General features: G+C 43.8%; 2 protein-coding genes and 1 long non-coding RNA gene across 4 annotated transcripts; all 3 read left to right on the top strand.

Annotated features, from left to right (window-relative positions):
* Positions 1-1,626: 1,626 nt before the first annotated feature.
* LOC127778756 (cytochrome P450 709B2-like) lies at positions 1,627-4,365 on the top strand. The gene is made up of 5 exons (XM_052305378.1): positions 1,627-2,042; positions 2,124-2,347; positions 2,436-2,683; positions 2,743-3,172; positions 3,722-4,365. Exons 1-5 carry the CDS (start codon positions 1,766-1,768, stop codon positions 4,136-4,138), a joined length of 1,596 nt encoding a protein of 531 aa, XP_052161338.1. The 5' UTR covers positions 1,627-1,765; the 3' UTR covers positions 4,139-4,365.
* Positions 4,366-4,852: 487 nt separating this feature from the next.
* LOC127778446 (pentatricopeptide repeat-containing protein At4g33990-like) lies at positions 4,853-9,526 on the top strand. Of its 2 annotated transcripts, XM_052305052.1 has the most exons (4): positions 4,853-7,314; positions 7,657-7,761; positions 8,818-8,949; positions 9,236-9,524. In XM_052305052.1, the coding sequence occupies exon 1, from the start codon at positions 4,983-4,985 to the stop codon at positions 7,095-7,097; it is 2,115 nt and encodes a 704-aa protein (XP_052161012.1). In that variant the 5' UTR covers positions 4,853-4,982; the 3' UTR covers positions 7,098-7,314; positions 7,657-7,761; positions 8,818-8,949; positions 9,236-9,524. The 2 variants fall into 2 exon arrangements, with proteins under 2 accessions (XP_052161012.1, XP_052161011.1); XM_052305051.1 differs by having other exon boundaries at positions 8,818-9,526.
* Positions 9,527-9,587: 61 nt separating this feature from the next.
* Positions 9,588-11,146, top strand: LOC127778449 (uncharacterized). The gene is made up of 3 exons (XR_008018508.1): positions 9,588-9,646; positions 10,513-10,617; positions 10,938-11,146. It is a non-coding gene; the product is annotated as an uncharacterized LOC127778449 (long non-coding RNA).
* The last annotated feature ends 2,306 nt before the right edge of the window (positions 11,147-13,452 follow it).

A 13,452-nucleotide genomic window follows, 5' to 3' on the forward strand; every position in this document is an offset into this window, starting at 1 on the left:
CTCTTTATTTTATTATAAATTAAACTTTATTTTATGAAAAAAATATTGGATTGATATTTGAATTTTCTTTCCTATTATTATAATCTTGTTGCTAAAAAACATTGTAATATACGGAAAGTTTTATAGTTAAAGAATAGTTTTAGATACCGTACCAATTTTAACCACGTCTTATTCAGTGGAACGGAGAGAGTAATAGAACCTACTCCTACTTCGTTTTACCACTAAGCGGTCTGGACGATGGTCTTATCCCACGTAGCAAGTTGATTTGGTCATCATCCACCGCCGGCCAGGCTTGCCAGATTTTTACTTGTTTCCGCGTGCGTATAATAAACGTTCTAATTGTAATATATGGGAGTTGTTTACTCATCGTTTGTGTTCTTGGTGCAGCAGACGTCCTAAGAGCAAGTTTAATAGCATAGCCAACTATTAGCTTCAAATCATCTATAGTCGATTTAATAGCCAATTCATACAATAGTTACCTATAAACATACAATACATTAGTAATATATGGTCCCACCTAAAATAAATATATTGTGTCTTATAATCTGTGCTGCAGCTGGCTACAAATATGTAGACCACTGCCCTTCTCTCTCATAATTTATCATCTCGATGTGTTTATAGCTAGCTTATACTATGCTATTGTACCCACTCTAATTGGCCTTTTCAATTTTGACCCATGAGCTTACCTGCAGCCCATTCATATATGCATTAAGGCTGCGTTCATTCCAGCTGTGTGCCTGTTTCCTAACTCTCTCCACCTTATTTTCCGTGCACACGCTTCCCAAACTGTTAAACGGTGTTTTTTTAAAATATATATATATATATATATGAAAGTTGCTTTAAAAAATCATACTAATCTATTTTTTTTAAAAAAAATAAATATTCAATTAATCATAAGAAAATGCATCGCTTTGTTTTTCGTGCGGAGCGGAGGGAATGTGTTCCCAACTCAGGAGAACAAACGCAGCCTAACAACACTCATTTATACCTTAAAAACTTCGTATACATATACATTTTGGCACATATAAAAACTTTGTGTCATAAAAATATTCAGCATATTGATTTTATATTTATAGAAACGTAAAAAATTGTACATATAAGTATCTGCCATAGAAACTTTACACATAAGAGTTTAGGACCTAAATGGCGCACACACACAAGTTTAAGCACCGTCGGTCCACCGTATACATCACTAGCTTTGTTCGTTTGGGGGAGATGGGAACCTAACTCCTGTGCACTCCTGTGCACGGAAAACAGAGCGGTCCATTAGCACGTGATTAGTTAAGTACTAGCTAATTTTTTTTCAAAAATGGATCAATATGATTTTTTTTAAGCAACTTTCTTATAGAAACTTTTAAAAAAACACTTTAGCAGTTTGAAAAGCGTGCGCGCGGAAGACGAGAAAGAGGAGTTGGGAAACTGTGGAGCCGAACACAGAAGATCACTAAAAAGTTGGAACTACAAAAATGCATGGCCAAACAAGGCCCATGGGCCCTCCAGGATAGCGTTCCGCGTGGGAGCGCGCAAGCCACACGATAGAAAAGGAAAATGACGCTGACGCACGGTTAGAGCAGAAAATGAAATGTAGTAACGTGTTTATGAAAAATATGTGATGTGTTGCAGTGTTCCATAAAAATCAATTACTCCTAGCATACAGCTCGTCGTCGTACGCTTCCTGTACGCATCTTCTTCCTCCTCTGGATTTCCGGCCCTAATCGGGAACAGCAGCATCGATCTATCTCACACTCGCCCCGCGTGCGCGCAAATGGGTTACGGATGGGCGCTCGCCGCCGTGCTGGCGACGTGGTGCCTGCTCGACGCGCTGTCGCGCCTCGTGTGGCGGCCGCGCGCCGTGGCCGCGGCGCTGCGGCGGCAGGGCGTGCGCGGCCCCGGGTACAGGCTGCTCGTCGGGAGCCTCGGCGACATCAACAAGCTCCGCGCGGACGCCGCCGGCGCCGGCGGCGCCGCGGCGCTCGACGTCGCCTCCCACGACTTCATCCCCTTCGTCCAGCCTCAGTTCCGCCAATGGATCCCTCTCTACGGTAACATAACAATCAGAGCTGCAGCTAGCTATCGTCTTCGTCTGAATCCTATGTGGTGTTATTGATTCTTTTTGTGTGCAGGGCGAGTGTTCTTGTACTGGTTTGGATGGACGCCGGACATGTGCGTGGCCGACGTCGAGGTGGCGAAGCAGGTGCTCTCGGACAGGACAGGGCTGTTCCCCAAGAACGTGACGACACCGATGCTGCTCAAGCTGTTCGGCAGGGGGCTCGTCCTGGCCAACGGCGACGAGTGGCAGCGACACAAGAAGGTCGTCCACCCCGCCTTCAACACGGACAAGCTCAAGGTACATTACATCACATCACATATTGCCTTCTTCTTGCTGACGCAGGACGCCATGGCTTGTAGTAAACTGAAAAATTGTTTGGTGTAAGATGATGACGGCGACAATGGCCGGCGTCGCACGGTCGATGGTGTCGAGGTGGGAGGAGAAGGTGGCGAGCCATGGCGGGAAGGTGGTGATCGAGCTGAGCAGCCAGTTCGAGGAGCTGACTGCGGACGTGATCTCTCACACGGCGTTCGGGAGCAGCTACGCGGAGGGGAAGCAGGTTTTCATGGCGATCAAGGAGCTCCAGTTCATCGCCTTCTCAAGCCTTCTCAGCGTCCAAATCCCAGGCTCCAGGTAGGTACAAACACTTTACCATGTCAAATTTCATCTGAACTGAAATAATTTGTTTGCAGGTATTTTCCAACCAAGAAGAATCTGAAAGTATGGAGGCTGGACAGGAAGGTGAGGAGTACGCTGATGCAGATCATCAGCAACAGACTCGCCGCCGCCGCGAAGGAGAAGGCCGGCGGCGGTGGCGGTGGCTACGGCAAGGACCTGCTCGGGCTGATGCTGGAGGCCAGCGCGCCACCGGAGCTGGGCACGAAGCGTCGTCAGCCGCCGGTGCTGAGCATGGACGAGATCATCGACGAGTGCAAGACCTTCTTCTTTGCCGGGCAGGAGACCACCTCGCACCTCCTCTCCTGGACCATGTTTCTTCTCAGCACGCACCCGGACTGGCAGGACAAGCTCCGGGAAGAAGCCGTGAGAGAGTGCGCCGGCGCCGGCGCCGGGGACGACGACGACCAGCTCCCCACCTACGACATGCTCGGCAAGCTGAAGCTGGTAGGAATGCAATTTGTTAAGTTAAATTTGAACTTACATGTCGTGGAGTGATATATTTACATTTTTTTTCGTAACCATTTAGGCCTTATTTGGTTGGAGAAAAATTTTAGGTTTGATTATCACATTGGATATTCGAATACACATTTGAAGTATTAACGTAGTCTAATAACAAAATAAATTACAGATTCCACCAGCAAACTGCGAGATGAATCTATTAAGCTTAATTAATCTATCATTAGCAAATGTTTACTGTAGCACCACATTGTCAAATCATGGCATAATTAGGCTTAAAAGATCCGTCTCGCAATTTCCTAACGAACTGTGTAATTGTTTTTTTCGTATTTAATACTCCATATATATATCCAAACATTCGATGTGATAGATGAAAAGCTTTTATTTTGGAAACTAAAGCAGGTCTTAATTGATATGAAACAAATGGGTGGACTCGAATAATTAGAATCCATCTCTAGCTATCACCATTAATGGTGGAGTGAGCTTTCGATGTGACCATTAATGGAAGGATGCTTCGTTTTTTTTTTCCCTTGGCAGCTAAATCAGTTCTTGCTGGAGACGCTGCGGCTGTACAGCCCGGTGCCGGCGATCCGGAGGCGGACGGCGGCGGCGGTGGAGATGGGCGGCGTGACGGTGCCGGGAGGCACGATGCTGACGTTCCCGATCGCGACGATGCACCGCGACGAGGAGGTGTGGGGCGCCGACGCCGGGGTGTTCGACCCGATGAGGTTCGACGGCGGCGGCGCCATGGCCAAGCTGCTGTCCTTCTCCACGGGGCCGAGGGCGTGCGTCGGGCAGAGCTTCGCCATGGTCGAGGCGAAGGCCGTCGTCGCCGCGATACTCCGGCGGTTCAGGCTGGAGCTCTCGCCGGAGTACGTCCACGCGCCCACCGACGTCATCACGCTCCGCCCCAAGCACGGCCTCCCCATGGTCGTCACACGCGTCCACGCGTGACGTGGATACAAGCGATTCGTCACCCCTCGGGAGGACGTTATTTGCATGTCCATTTAAATAGTTATTAATTTTTTTAAAAAAAATAACAATCTCTACTATTATAAAAATTGAAGATGTTTTTGCCGGTATTTTAGTACGTTATTCGTGTGTGTGTCAGTTTTTAAGTTCGTTTGCTTTTAGAAATACATATCTGTATTTTTGTCGGTTTTTAAGATCGTTCACTTTTGATAATATAGAAGGAATCATATAAGAAATATGTTTAAAAAACTCACATGCTAACTTGAGCGATCGAACTCCTAACTGCAGCTCATGATTTCTAAAAAATATATATATATATTCAAGCGAACTCCTAGAGTGAATTTTATTTTAACTAAACCATATAACAATAATAAGACTAAAAACTTCACCCGTTGCAACGCACAGGCATTTTTCTAGTATAGATCAATACGAAATATATCACTGTACAAACATGTAAAACCAAATTCATCTTCTACAAGTATGCAACAAAAATAACAAATTAAACTGAAAATAGTTATCGCACATTTGCAATTATATTTGTTAATTTTTTTTACAACTGGTAGAAGTTGAATTTTGATATATTTTTTTTTATGACTGACACGTATGAAATGAAAAATTGAAAGGAGACTTTTCTCGATTCAAACAGGAATAAAATTCAAATTCGCATGTCTGAAAATCAAACTAGCGCAATAGTTCAACCTTGCCTATGAAAATTTTCGTTTGTTCAAACTTGAGAGTGTTTCAACTGCCACTGCGCCACGTCAGTTTAGGCAGTTTCCTACGTTGAACTGATGAAACCCCGCGCGGCGGAGGGCTCGCGGAGACCATGCTCGCCGCCGCCGCCGCCGCCGCCGCCGTCAAGGGGAGGATCAAATCGCGGCCACAGCTGCCTCCTCTCGCCTCCCCGGCGACGACTTCCACATGCGCTCCCGCTCCCGCCGCCACCGCTCGCCGCGGCTCTCATGCGGCCGCGTCTCAAGTCGTCTCCCACGCGTCGCTCCTCCTCCGGCTGCAGTCGTGCCCGGATTTCCAGGAGGCACGGAGGCTTCACGCGGCGGTCCTCGTCGGCGGCCACGGCCACGGCACCGTCCTCGTCGCGCAGTTGGTGCGCGCGTACGCGAAGCTCGGGGATGTCGCGCACGCGCTGCGGGTGTTCGACGGAATGCCGAGGAGGAACTCCTTCGCGTGGAACGCCGTGATCAAGGGCCTCGTCGACGCTGGTAGATTCTCGGAGGCGCTGGAGATGTTTTGGGGGATGGTGAACGATGGCTCGGTAGCGGTGGATGGTTTCACGTATCCGCCTGTCATCAAGGCGTGTGCTGCGCTTGGAGCTGTTGCGCAGGGGAGGAAGGTATGGGAGATGGTGGAGGCTGACATTGCCAGCGGTAATGCGAGGCCCAACGTGTTTGTGCAGTGCGCGCTTGTGGATATGTTTGCAAAGTGTGGGTGCTTGGATGAAGCAAGGAATGTTTTTGAGAGCATGCAAGTGAGGGATTTGGCTGCGTGGACTGCGATGATTGGAGGAACTGTGCATTCAGGGAACTGGCTTGAGGTGGTGGATTTGTTCAATCACATGAGATCAGAAGGGTTTGGGGTTGACTCTCTAATTGCTGCAACTGTCATTTCAGCGTGTGGGAGAGCAGGTGAATTGCAGGTTGGAACTGCATTGCATGGATGTGCTGTGAAAAGTGGAGCAAGTGGTGATATATATGTTTCCAACGCCTTGGTAGATATGTACTGCAAATGCGGTTGCGTAGAGATGGCTGATTGTCTTTTCTGGTCTACAAATTCCAAAGATGTTGTCTCCTGGAGTAGCTTGATTGTGGGGTATTCACAAAATGGAATGCATAATGTGAGTGTCAGTTTGTTCTGTGAAATGATCTCTTTGGGGATAAACCCCAACTCTAGTACTCTGGCAAGCATACTTCCTTGTCTTTCTGTGCTGAAGTTAATCAGGAGTGGAAAAGAAATTCATTGCTTCTCTATAAGACATGGACTCGAGAGAAGTGAGTTTGTAGTGAGCGCACTTATAGACTTGTACAGCAAACAGGGGTTGATAAAGGTGGCAGAAACTATATTTTGGCTTACGCTGGACAAAGATCTAGCCATTTGGAACTCAATGGTTGCAGGATATGCTGTGAATGGATATTCAGACTCTGCATTCTGTGCATTGAGGTTATTACAGAAAGTGGGTTTAAAACCTGATCATGTGACTGTTGTTTCAGTTCTTCCTTTATGCAATCAACACGATATGCTCATCCAGGGTAAGGAACTACATGCATATGTGATCAAGTATTGTATTAACTCAGTCTGCTCAGTCAATAATGCACTTCTAGATATGTATTGCAAGTGTGGTTTCCTAGAAGTAGCTAAAGAGGTTTTTCAACTTATGACAGAACGCAATACAGTTACATATAACATACTGATTTCTTCTTTTGGAAAGCATAACCATGAAGATCAAGCCCTATCATTTTTCGATCTAATGAAGAGAGATAGAATTGCTCCAGATAAAGTGACTTTTGTGGCACTACTATCTTGTTGTAGCCATGCTGGTCTCATTTACAAGGGTTTGCACTTTTATCATTCCATGTTACATGACTACAATATTTCTCCAGAGAAGGAACACTACTCATGCATTGTTGATCTCTACAGCAGATGTGGGAAGCTTGATGAGGCTTGGTGTTTCATGTCAAATATGGCAGAAGAGCCAGAAATCGATGTCCTTGGAGGGCTCTTGGCAGCATGTAGAGTGCATAATAGAATGGACATTGCTGAGCTGGTTGGGAAAAGAATATTTGAGCAAAATCCCAATGATCCTGGCTATCATATTCTGCTTTCTAATATCTACGCCGATGCTGGAATGTGGTCTGATGTGACAAGGATAAGAACTATGATACAAGAGAGAAATTTGAAGAAGGAAACAGGAAATAGCTTGACCTAAAAGTTAAACAATGAGTGCACAAGTCTGTATAAAAAGACAAGAACCTTTTGTTATTTGTTAGATCCTCAAACTAAAAATGCGATTGAAAAGTGCAGCTTGATAATTGGTAACAGACCTAGGAGAATGGGAACTGTTAAGAATCAGAGAAAAGCAAACCGTTTTCAACATGCTTTTAGGACATTTTCTCTAGAGGAAATGAAGACTTTTTTGGGTATAGGTGAGTAAAGTGTATCTTGTGATGTTCAGTGTACTGTACTTATGTTTGGTGCATTGGCTGTTGAGATATTACACAATTCTGCTATATGCATGCCTGCAATGTGCACAGGACACCCTTGTACTTTTTTTGATAAAGGTAGCTATTTATTGAAAAAAAAAATGACCTATTTGGTTAGGGTCATGTCACAGTAGAGTGCCTAGCTGGCGCATAATTATGTCTGATAAAAAAAAGGGTTTCATATATGTCTTTTGGTAACATTTGATTTTTTTTTTTCTTTTTGCTCACTTTGTTTTAATACAGAACTATCTCTGAAGGTTGACACATTTTCCTTGGTGTGATCAGGAGATACTGGTATTTGTTCACTAGCCAAGGACATACTTTATCAAGAATACACTCCAAGGGACGATTAATTATTTAATCAAGGGAAAAGGATACTGCAGCGTCAAGGTAATTTCCAGGATTCCACCAGTCATATGTTAGTTTTCTTTTATTTTCTGCTTCTCTGAAGTTCTTTTCAACCTCACCCCCAGACAACATTTTTTTCTAATATAGTTCTGAACAAACAGCAATAACTTGGTGCAAGGTTTGATCTCCAATCTGTTAATGACTCTGAAAGTAATACTACCTCCGTCCTATTTTAAGTGTAGCCATGAGTTTCCGTGTCCAACGTTTGACCATCCGTCTTATTTTAAATTTTTTATTATTATTAGATGATAAAACATGAATAGTACTTTATGCATGACTCATTTTTGTTAAAATTTTCAAATAAGACAGACGGTCAAACATTTGACAGGGAAAATCACAACTGCACTTAAAATAGGACAGAGGGAGTACCGAGTTATTCATGTTGGACATGCTACAAAGATTTGGCTTATTGTGGATCAGTTCACCTGTTGCCATCATATACAGCAACACTTCGCAATCAATGGATACCAAAAGCAGAAAGAGAACTAAAAGTAGAGTCAGTAAAGCATCTAGATTTCACAGCTGATGCATCAGATGCAATACACAAGGGCAATTTAATCAATTAAATCATTAAGCTAGAACAAGACAGTGGGCTCACGGCATGTATACATCATATAGTGGATAATGGAGATATCCTGCCTATCCTACATGTTGCTGCTATCTGACGTATGTGCAGAAGACAACGTGGCCTACATTCTTACAGCTTTTCTTGGACCAAATATGTTTCCTAGAATTGACAATTCGACAAGATAAGAATCTGCAGACTGTAACAAGGCTGTACGCGTACCGATGATGATTCAAGTAAATCTGATTTGGTAGGCTTAAATTCCCATCCGCGGCTATAGAAACATCGTTACTTTTCCATTTAAAGCAGAAACATAATTACTTGATGGATATTATCAAATATAACTGGTGCATTGAGTTTTCTGGTGCCATTGTTGAAGAGGAGCTCATGTGACCTTCATCTCCTTGGTTATGACTTTATTTCTCTCTTAATGACTCTTGGTTCTTACTCTTGGTTTGTTTACTTGTTTTTAGCCTGGAGGTATAGATTCACTTTCAAGCTTGAAGAAAGCAAAGGAAGAAGGGCATCCTTATCTAATGCGGGTCACATCTGTTTGACAGCTCTGAAGATCCGGTGTCATTTGGACCACCTGCCCTGCTGCAGTGGTAACTTTCTTCATCCACACACTTTGAAATTCTTTAGCAATTACTAGCTTCTAAACCATATTAATTCCAATAGATCCGCAGACCAATAATTAGCTCCACTTAAGTTCACATGTTGCTACAGCTTCATGTAGCCGTTACTCGCGCGGTCGGCCGTTGGCCAGCTGCAGCCTGCAGATACCGGAGCATACAATGTACCCTGCACATGTGGAGCCTTGCTCTATACATCTCACAATCCAAAATTTTGACAACAATTCCTAGTTAATACTTTGACTCCACCTTTTACTAGCTGCCTGACGCAGAAAATTGGCAAATGCCTGTACCACTGTGCAAGGCTTTGGAGTTCGGAGCTTAAATGGCACACCTCTCCATGTGGGCAGATAAGGTCGTCCTGAGAATGAGCTACCGACCCACGCCCTCTCTTCATGCTGCAGCCACCGACACTGTTTGAATTTCTGCACTAATGAATTGCTTTGCTACTAGTACCACCCACCAGGGATTATTAGTTGCTGTAAGAGACAGTTTTGGAGGTTTGCTTGATCTCATGATTCATCAGCTCGATCGTTTTGTAGGCTACTGCACAGCACAGTGTTGTCCGAGAGCTCAGTTTCAGCAAGGAGGAGGGGGGGGGGGGGGGGGGGGGGGATCATGGGCATGCCGATGATGGGCAATTTCATTGTAAAGGGTACCTACACATATGGTGAGTACCATAGCATTAAAACGTCTAGCGAGATATACTTTGTATACGTTAATTGCTCCTTTATTTGTTGATTTTTTTTAGGAAGACTTTATTTGTTGATTTGATCCTACTGGTTAAATTGTCTGGTCAGTCATGCTAAACTGATCATGGTAACGGGCCAGAACTTACCTGCAAATCATCAGATATATAAATGTCAGTCGTCACACCTAAACAATATAGAATGATGCCGACAATTAAGAGCAACATTCTTTAATCCTGATATCGTACATTTTGAGGTCGTAGAACATGTAAAAAGAATCAACAAATGGAAGGCAAATGTTGTTCCAGGTGTGCATTTCTTTTACTTTAGTCATCCAACCGTCCTCTAGATCCACAAGAACATTGCTAAAGTCTCCGGGCAAATGGATCGAATAAAAAGCCTTTTTTAGATCGCTTAGTTGTTTCAATTCCATCAGATCGGAACCTCGCCATAATGCAAGCTTTACTTGTCATGATTCTCTAGAAGAAAGGCATCAAAGGAGACAGGTAAGAAGAATCGGTTCGGTACGCCTCTTTAATCAGGCTCACGTACGGTTGATCCATTCAGATCATTCAAGAAGCCAAGGGGGTCCTACTTGATCGCACTAAGCACATAAATAAGGCCTAATGCAACCAAAAGGTTGTGCCCCCAACAACCAAATCAGAAGATACTGCAGCAGTCTGCAGCTAGGATTAGTATAACCATCCTAGCATTTGTACATTACTAGTCGTAATATTTTGTTTCTCCATTAGGTGCTTGATGATATCCCCTACTATGGTTACTCTCTTCAAAAGCGAACTGAAAATGATTGTTTTTCCAGCAAAACTGAAAATGATTGTTTTTCCAGCAGGGTTTGAAGGATCGCCTAGCTGGCTTATCCTGCTACTAATAAGTTGACTTCCCCAGGGCATCCAGTATTTGGTGGATCTGCTTCCACGTAGCACTGAACTGGGTCAGTACTTTACTAATCAGCTATCAGAACCGTAGTTTATGGGAAATGCAGTTATATTTTCCAAGGCAAACACAACTCTACTATATCCCCAAATGCACTGTTTTCCAAGACAAGCATATCAATTCTGTTACAAGCACAAGTATACATCCCAAAATGGTGAGGTTTTCATCAGAAAGGGAATTGCATGTGAATGCAGCTAACGGATCGGGGTATAATTCGAGCTGGATTATTCGATCCTAACCTTCATCTTCAAGCAATCAAATTAACAGCCCTGTTTAACAAAAGTTTGAGAGATTTTGAATGAGGATCCGTGCATGCAGCAGGAAAGTCGGCACGGAAGCTGGAGATGAAAAGCTGAAACATGATTTCTTTTCAAAGAAAAATGAAAAAAAAACAGCAGCACTGCGCTGGCAGCCGGAGCCAATGGGCGAGGGGCACGTGTCCCCGGATTCCTCGACCGACCAGGGAGACTCCGCACGAGCATGGCACGTGACGGACGATCCGCTCGTCTTTATATACGGCTAATGCGTCGCTGGTGAGTTTACCTGCATCGCATCAGCTCTCTTGACTCCTCTCTCTTCGTCTCAGCTTGGAGCTCAGTCTTTGATTTTTCTTCTTCTTGTTGTTTGTGCAATTGTGCATCGTTGTTAGCTGGGAACAAGCAGAAGAATGGCGGACAGCACGGCGACCTGCATCGACATCATCCTCGCCATCATCCTGCCGCCGCTCGGCGTCTTCTTCAAGTTCGGCTGCGGGGTAAGCCGCCGTTATCTACAGTTTTTGCACTGGGACTACTTTGATCTTTCCATGCAGCATGTCTCCTCCTCCTGTCACTATGTGTAGTTAATCGTCTGTGGTGATTGATTTGCAGATTGAGTTCTGGATCTGCTTGCTGCTCACCTTCTTCGGCTACCTCCCCGGCATCATCTACGCTGTCTGGGTCATCACCAAGTAGGAGGAGAATTACTACCCTTCCAAGGTAAGCATGGCTCTGCATGCATCTTCAAGAACTTGGAGAGTTTGAGTACACAAAATTTTGTGTCGGTGTTTCAGGAAAAAAAAAGATAAAAATTGCTGAACAAGTGTCCGTGGAGTAGTAGATATTAGGTTACTACTAGTACCATTAACAACAGAAAGAAGGAAAGGAACATCTCGCCTACTGTTCTCTGATCTGTTTTTGCTGAGGTGTTTCAACAATTTAGCTAATAATTAAGTCGCCTGATCGAGGTTCAGGAAGTGACTGACTAACTTATCTTTTTCTGATTTTCTTATTATCAGGTGATGGTGAATTGGTGATCCGGAGCCTGTGATTGGTTGTGCCTGGTGTAAGCGGCAGTTGTCAAAGCTGTGATTTTCTGGTTCTTTGGACGGATGGTGCTCGCTGTGGTGTTGTGTATGCTGTACATCTGTTTTGGTGTTTGTGCTTAGGTCCCTCTTCTGTTACAACAATTGTTTTCTCCCTGTTCTTCCGGGGTACCTTCTCCAGTTTATCTTCTGCACCTTCTCGTCCCTGTACTTTGAATATTAATTAATTAATTAATTGCTCCTTGTTAGCCATCTGCTCAAAGAGTAATTTAAGAATCGTTTGACAAATGAATTCAATGTCCTGTGAATGTGGTCGAGGGTTGCGAATTTCAAGCGGATGTGACCAATCAAATGGTGGCCATTTTTCATGTTTCTAGTGGGTGGGCAGTCACTATCTAGCTTTTTTTGTATGTAATATTTATCCATTTACATTCACTGTATTATTGCTTCTCTATTCTTTCATCAATTTGAAGAGGCGATGAATTGAATTGATGATGACAGCGGCTGACAGGTCCCCCCACACTGCCACACAGCATGCCATGCCAGCTTACACACTGGCACCGTGCCATGTGCTGTGTACTGGTAGCTACTACGTTGCATAGCACCGTAGCAACTGTGGAAATCGAAAACTACTGCCCGTTTCAAAATATAAGTATTTCTACTCGTTTTAGCATAAAAGTTAAGATGAGAAGTTGTTTTGAATAGTAGAGAAGTTGTTTTGAATAGTAGGTGAAGAAATTAATTAAGAGATGATTGTGACTAGATGAGATAATGAAGTAGGCGAAGAAAATGTTGTCTTACAAATTTTGAATCTAAAAATCCTTATATTTTAAAACAGACGGAGTAAGAGACAGTCATTGCAGGCTTGCAGAATGGGCCGCAGGGCCGGTGCGCGCGTCCTGGGCTGGAGATGGGCTCCGTCCGTCCACTAGCTCGAGACAACCATGGTCCATGGACCTGAACTCATGTGAGGCCTTTTGTGCTGTCAAATTTTGTCAGTCTCCTGAAAAAAGAGACTACACCAATCTACATGTAGAACGTGCACGCACAAATCTACAACGAGGCGATAGTAGCGGTATCAGAAACACGCAATTCATCCATCACATTCAGATATGCAGCAAAAAAAAAAATCGCAATTTCAGATATGCAGTATATTGTAGAAAAGCGGTTCATTTGGCAAGAAAGAGGAACAGAACCTCCAGCACTAGAATAACAAGAGAAATAAACTAACAAAAGAACTGAGCATCAATCCGATGCTTTTACTGTTCCCCGATGCAACTGAGGAAAAAAAAATACACCCTCCGTCCCACAATACAAGGGATTTTGAGTTTTTGTTTGCAACTTTTGATCACTCGTCTTATTCAAATTTTTTTTTCAAATATGAAAGACAAAAAGTTGTGCTTAAAGTACCGTGGATAATAAAGTAAGTTACAAATAAAATAAATAATAATTTTAAAAAAATTTGAATAAGACGAGCGGTCAAACGTTGCAAGCAACAACTCAAAATCCCTTATATTGTGAGACGGAGGG

Source organism: Oryza glaberrima, chromosome 7 (assembly GCF_000147395.1).
Source record: "Oryza glaberrima chromosome 7, OglaRS2, whole genome shotgun sequence".
Classification (NCBI taxonomy): Eukaryota; Viridiplantae; Streptophyta; class Magnoliopsida; order Poales; family Poaceae; genus Oryza; species Oryza glaberrima.

Coding starts and splice junctions, on each gene's coding strand:
- LOC127778756 (XM_052305378.1), top strand. CDS start 1,766: ATGGGTTACGGATGGGCGCTCGCCGCCGTGCTGGCGACGTGGTGCCTG. Junction 2,348..2,435: donor TCAACACGGACAAGCTCAAG/GTACATTACATC, acceptor GTTTGGTGTAAG/ATGATGACGGCGACAATGGC. Junction 3,173..3,721: donor TGCTCGGCAAGCTGAAGCTG/GTAGGAATGCAA, acceptor TTCCCTTGGCAG/CTAAATCAGTTCTTGCTGGA.
- LOC127778446 (XM_052305051.1), top strand. CDS start 4,983: ATGCTCGCCGCCGCCGCCGCCGCCGCCGCCGTCAAGGGGAGGATCAAA.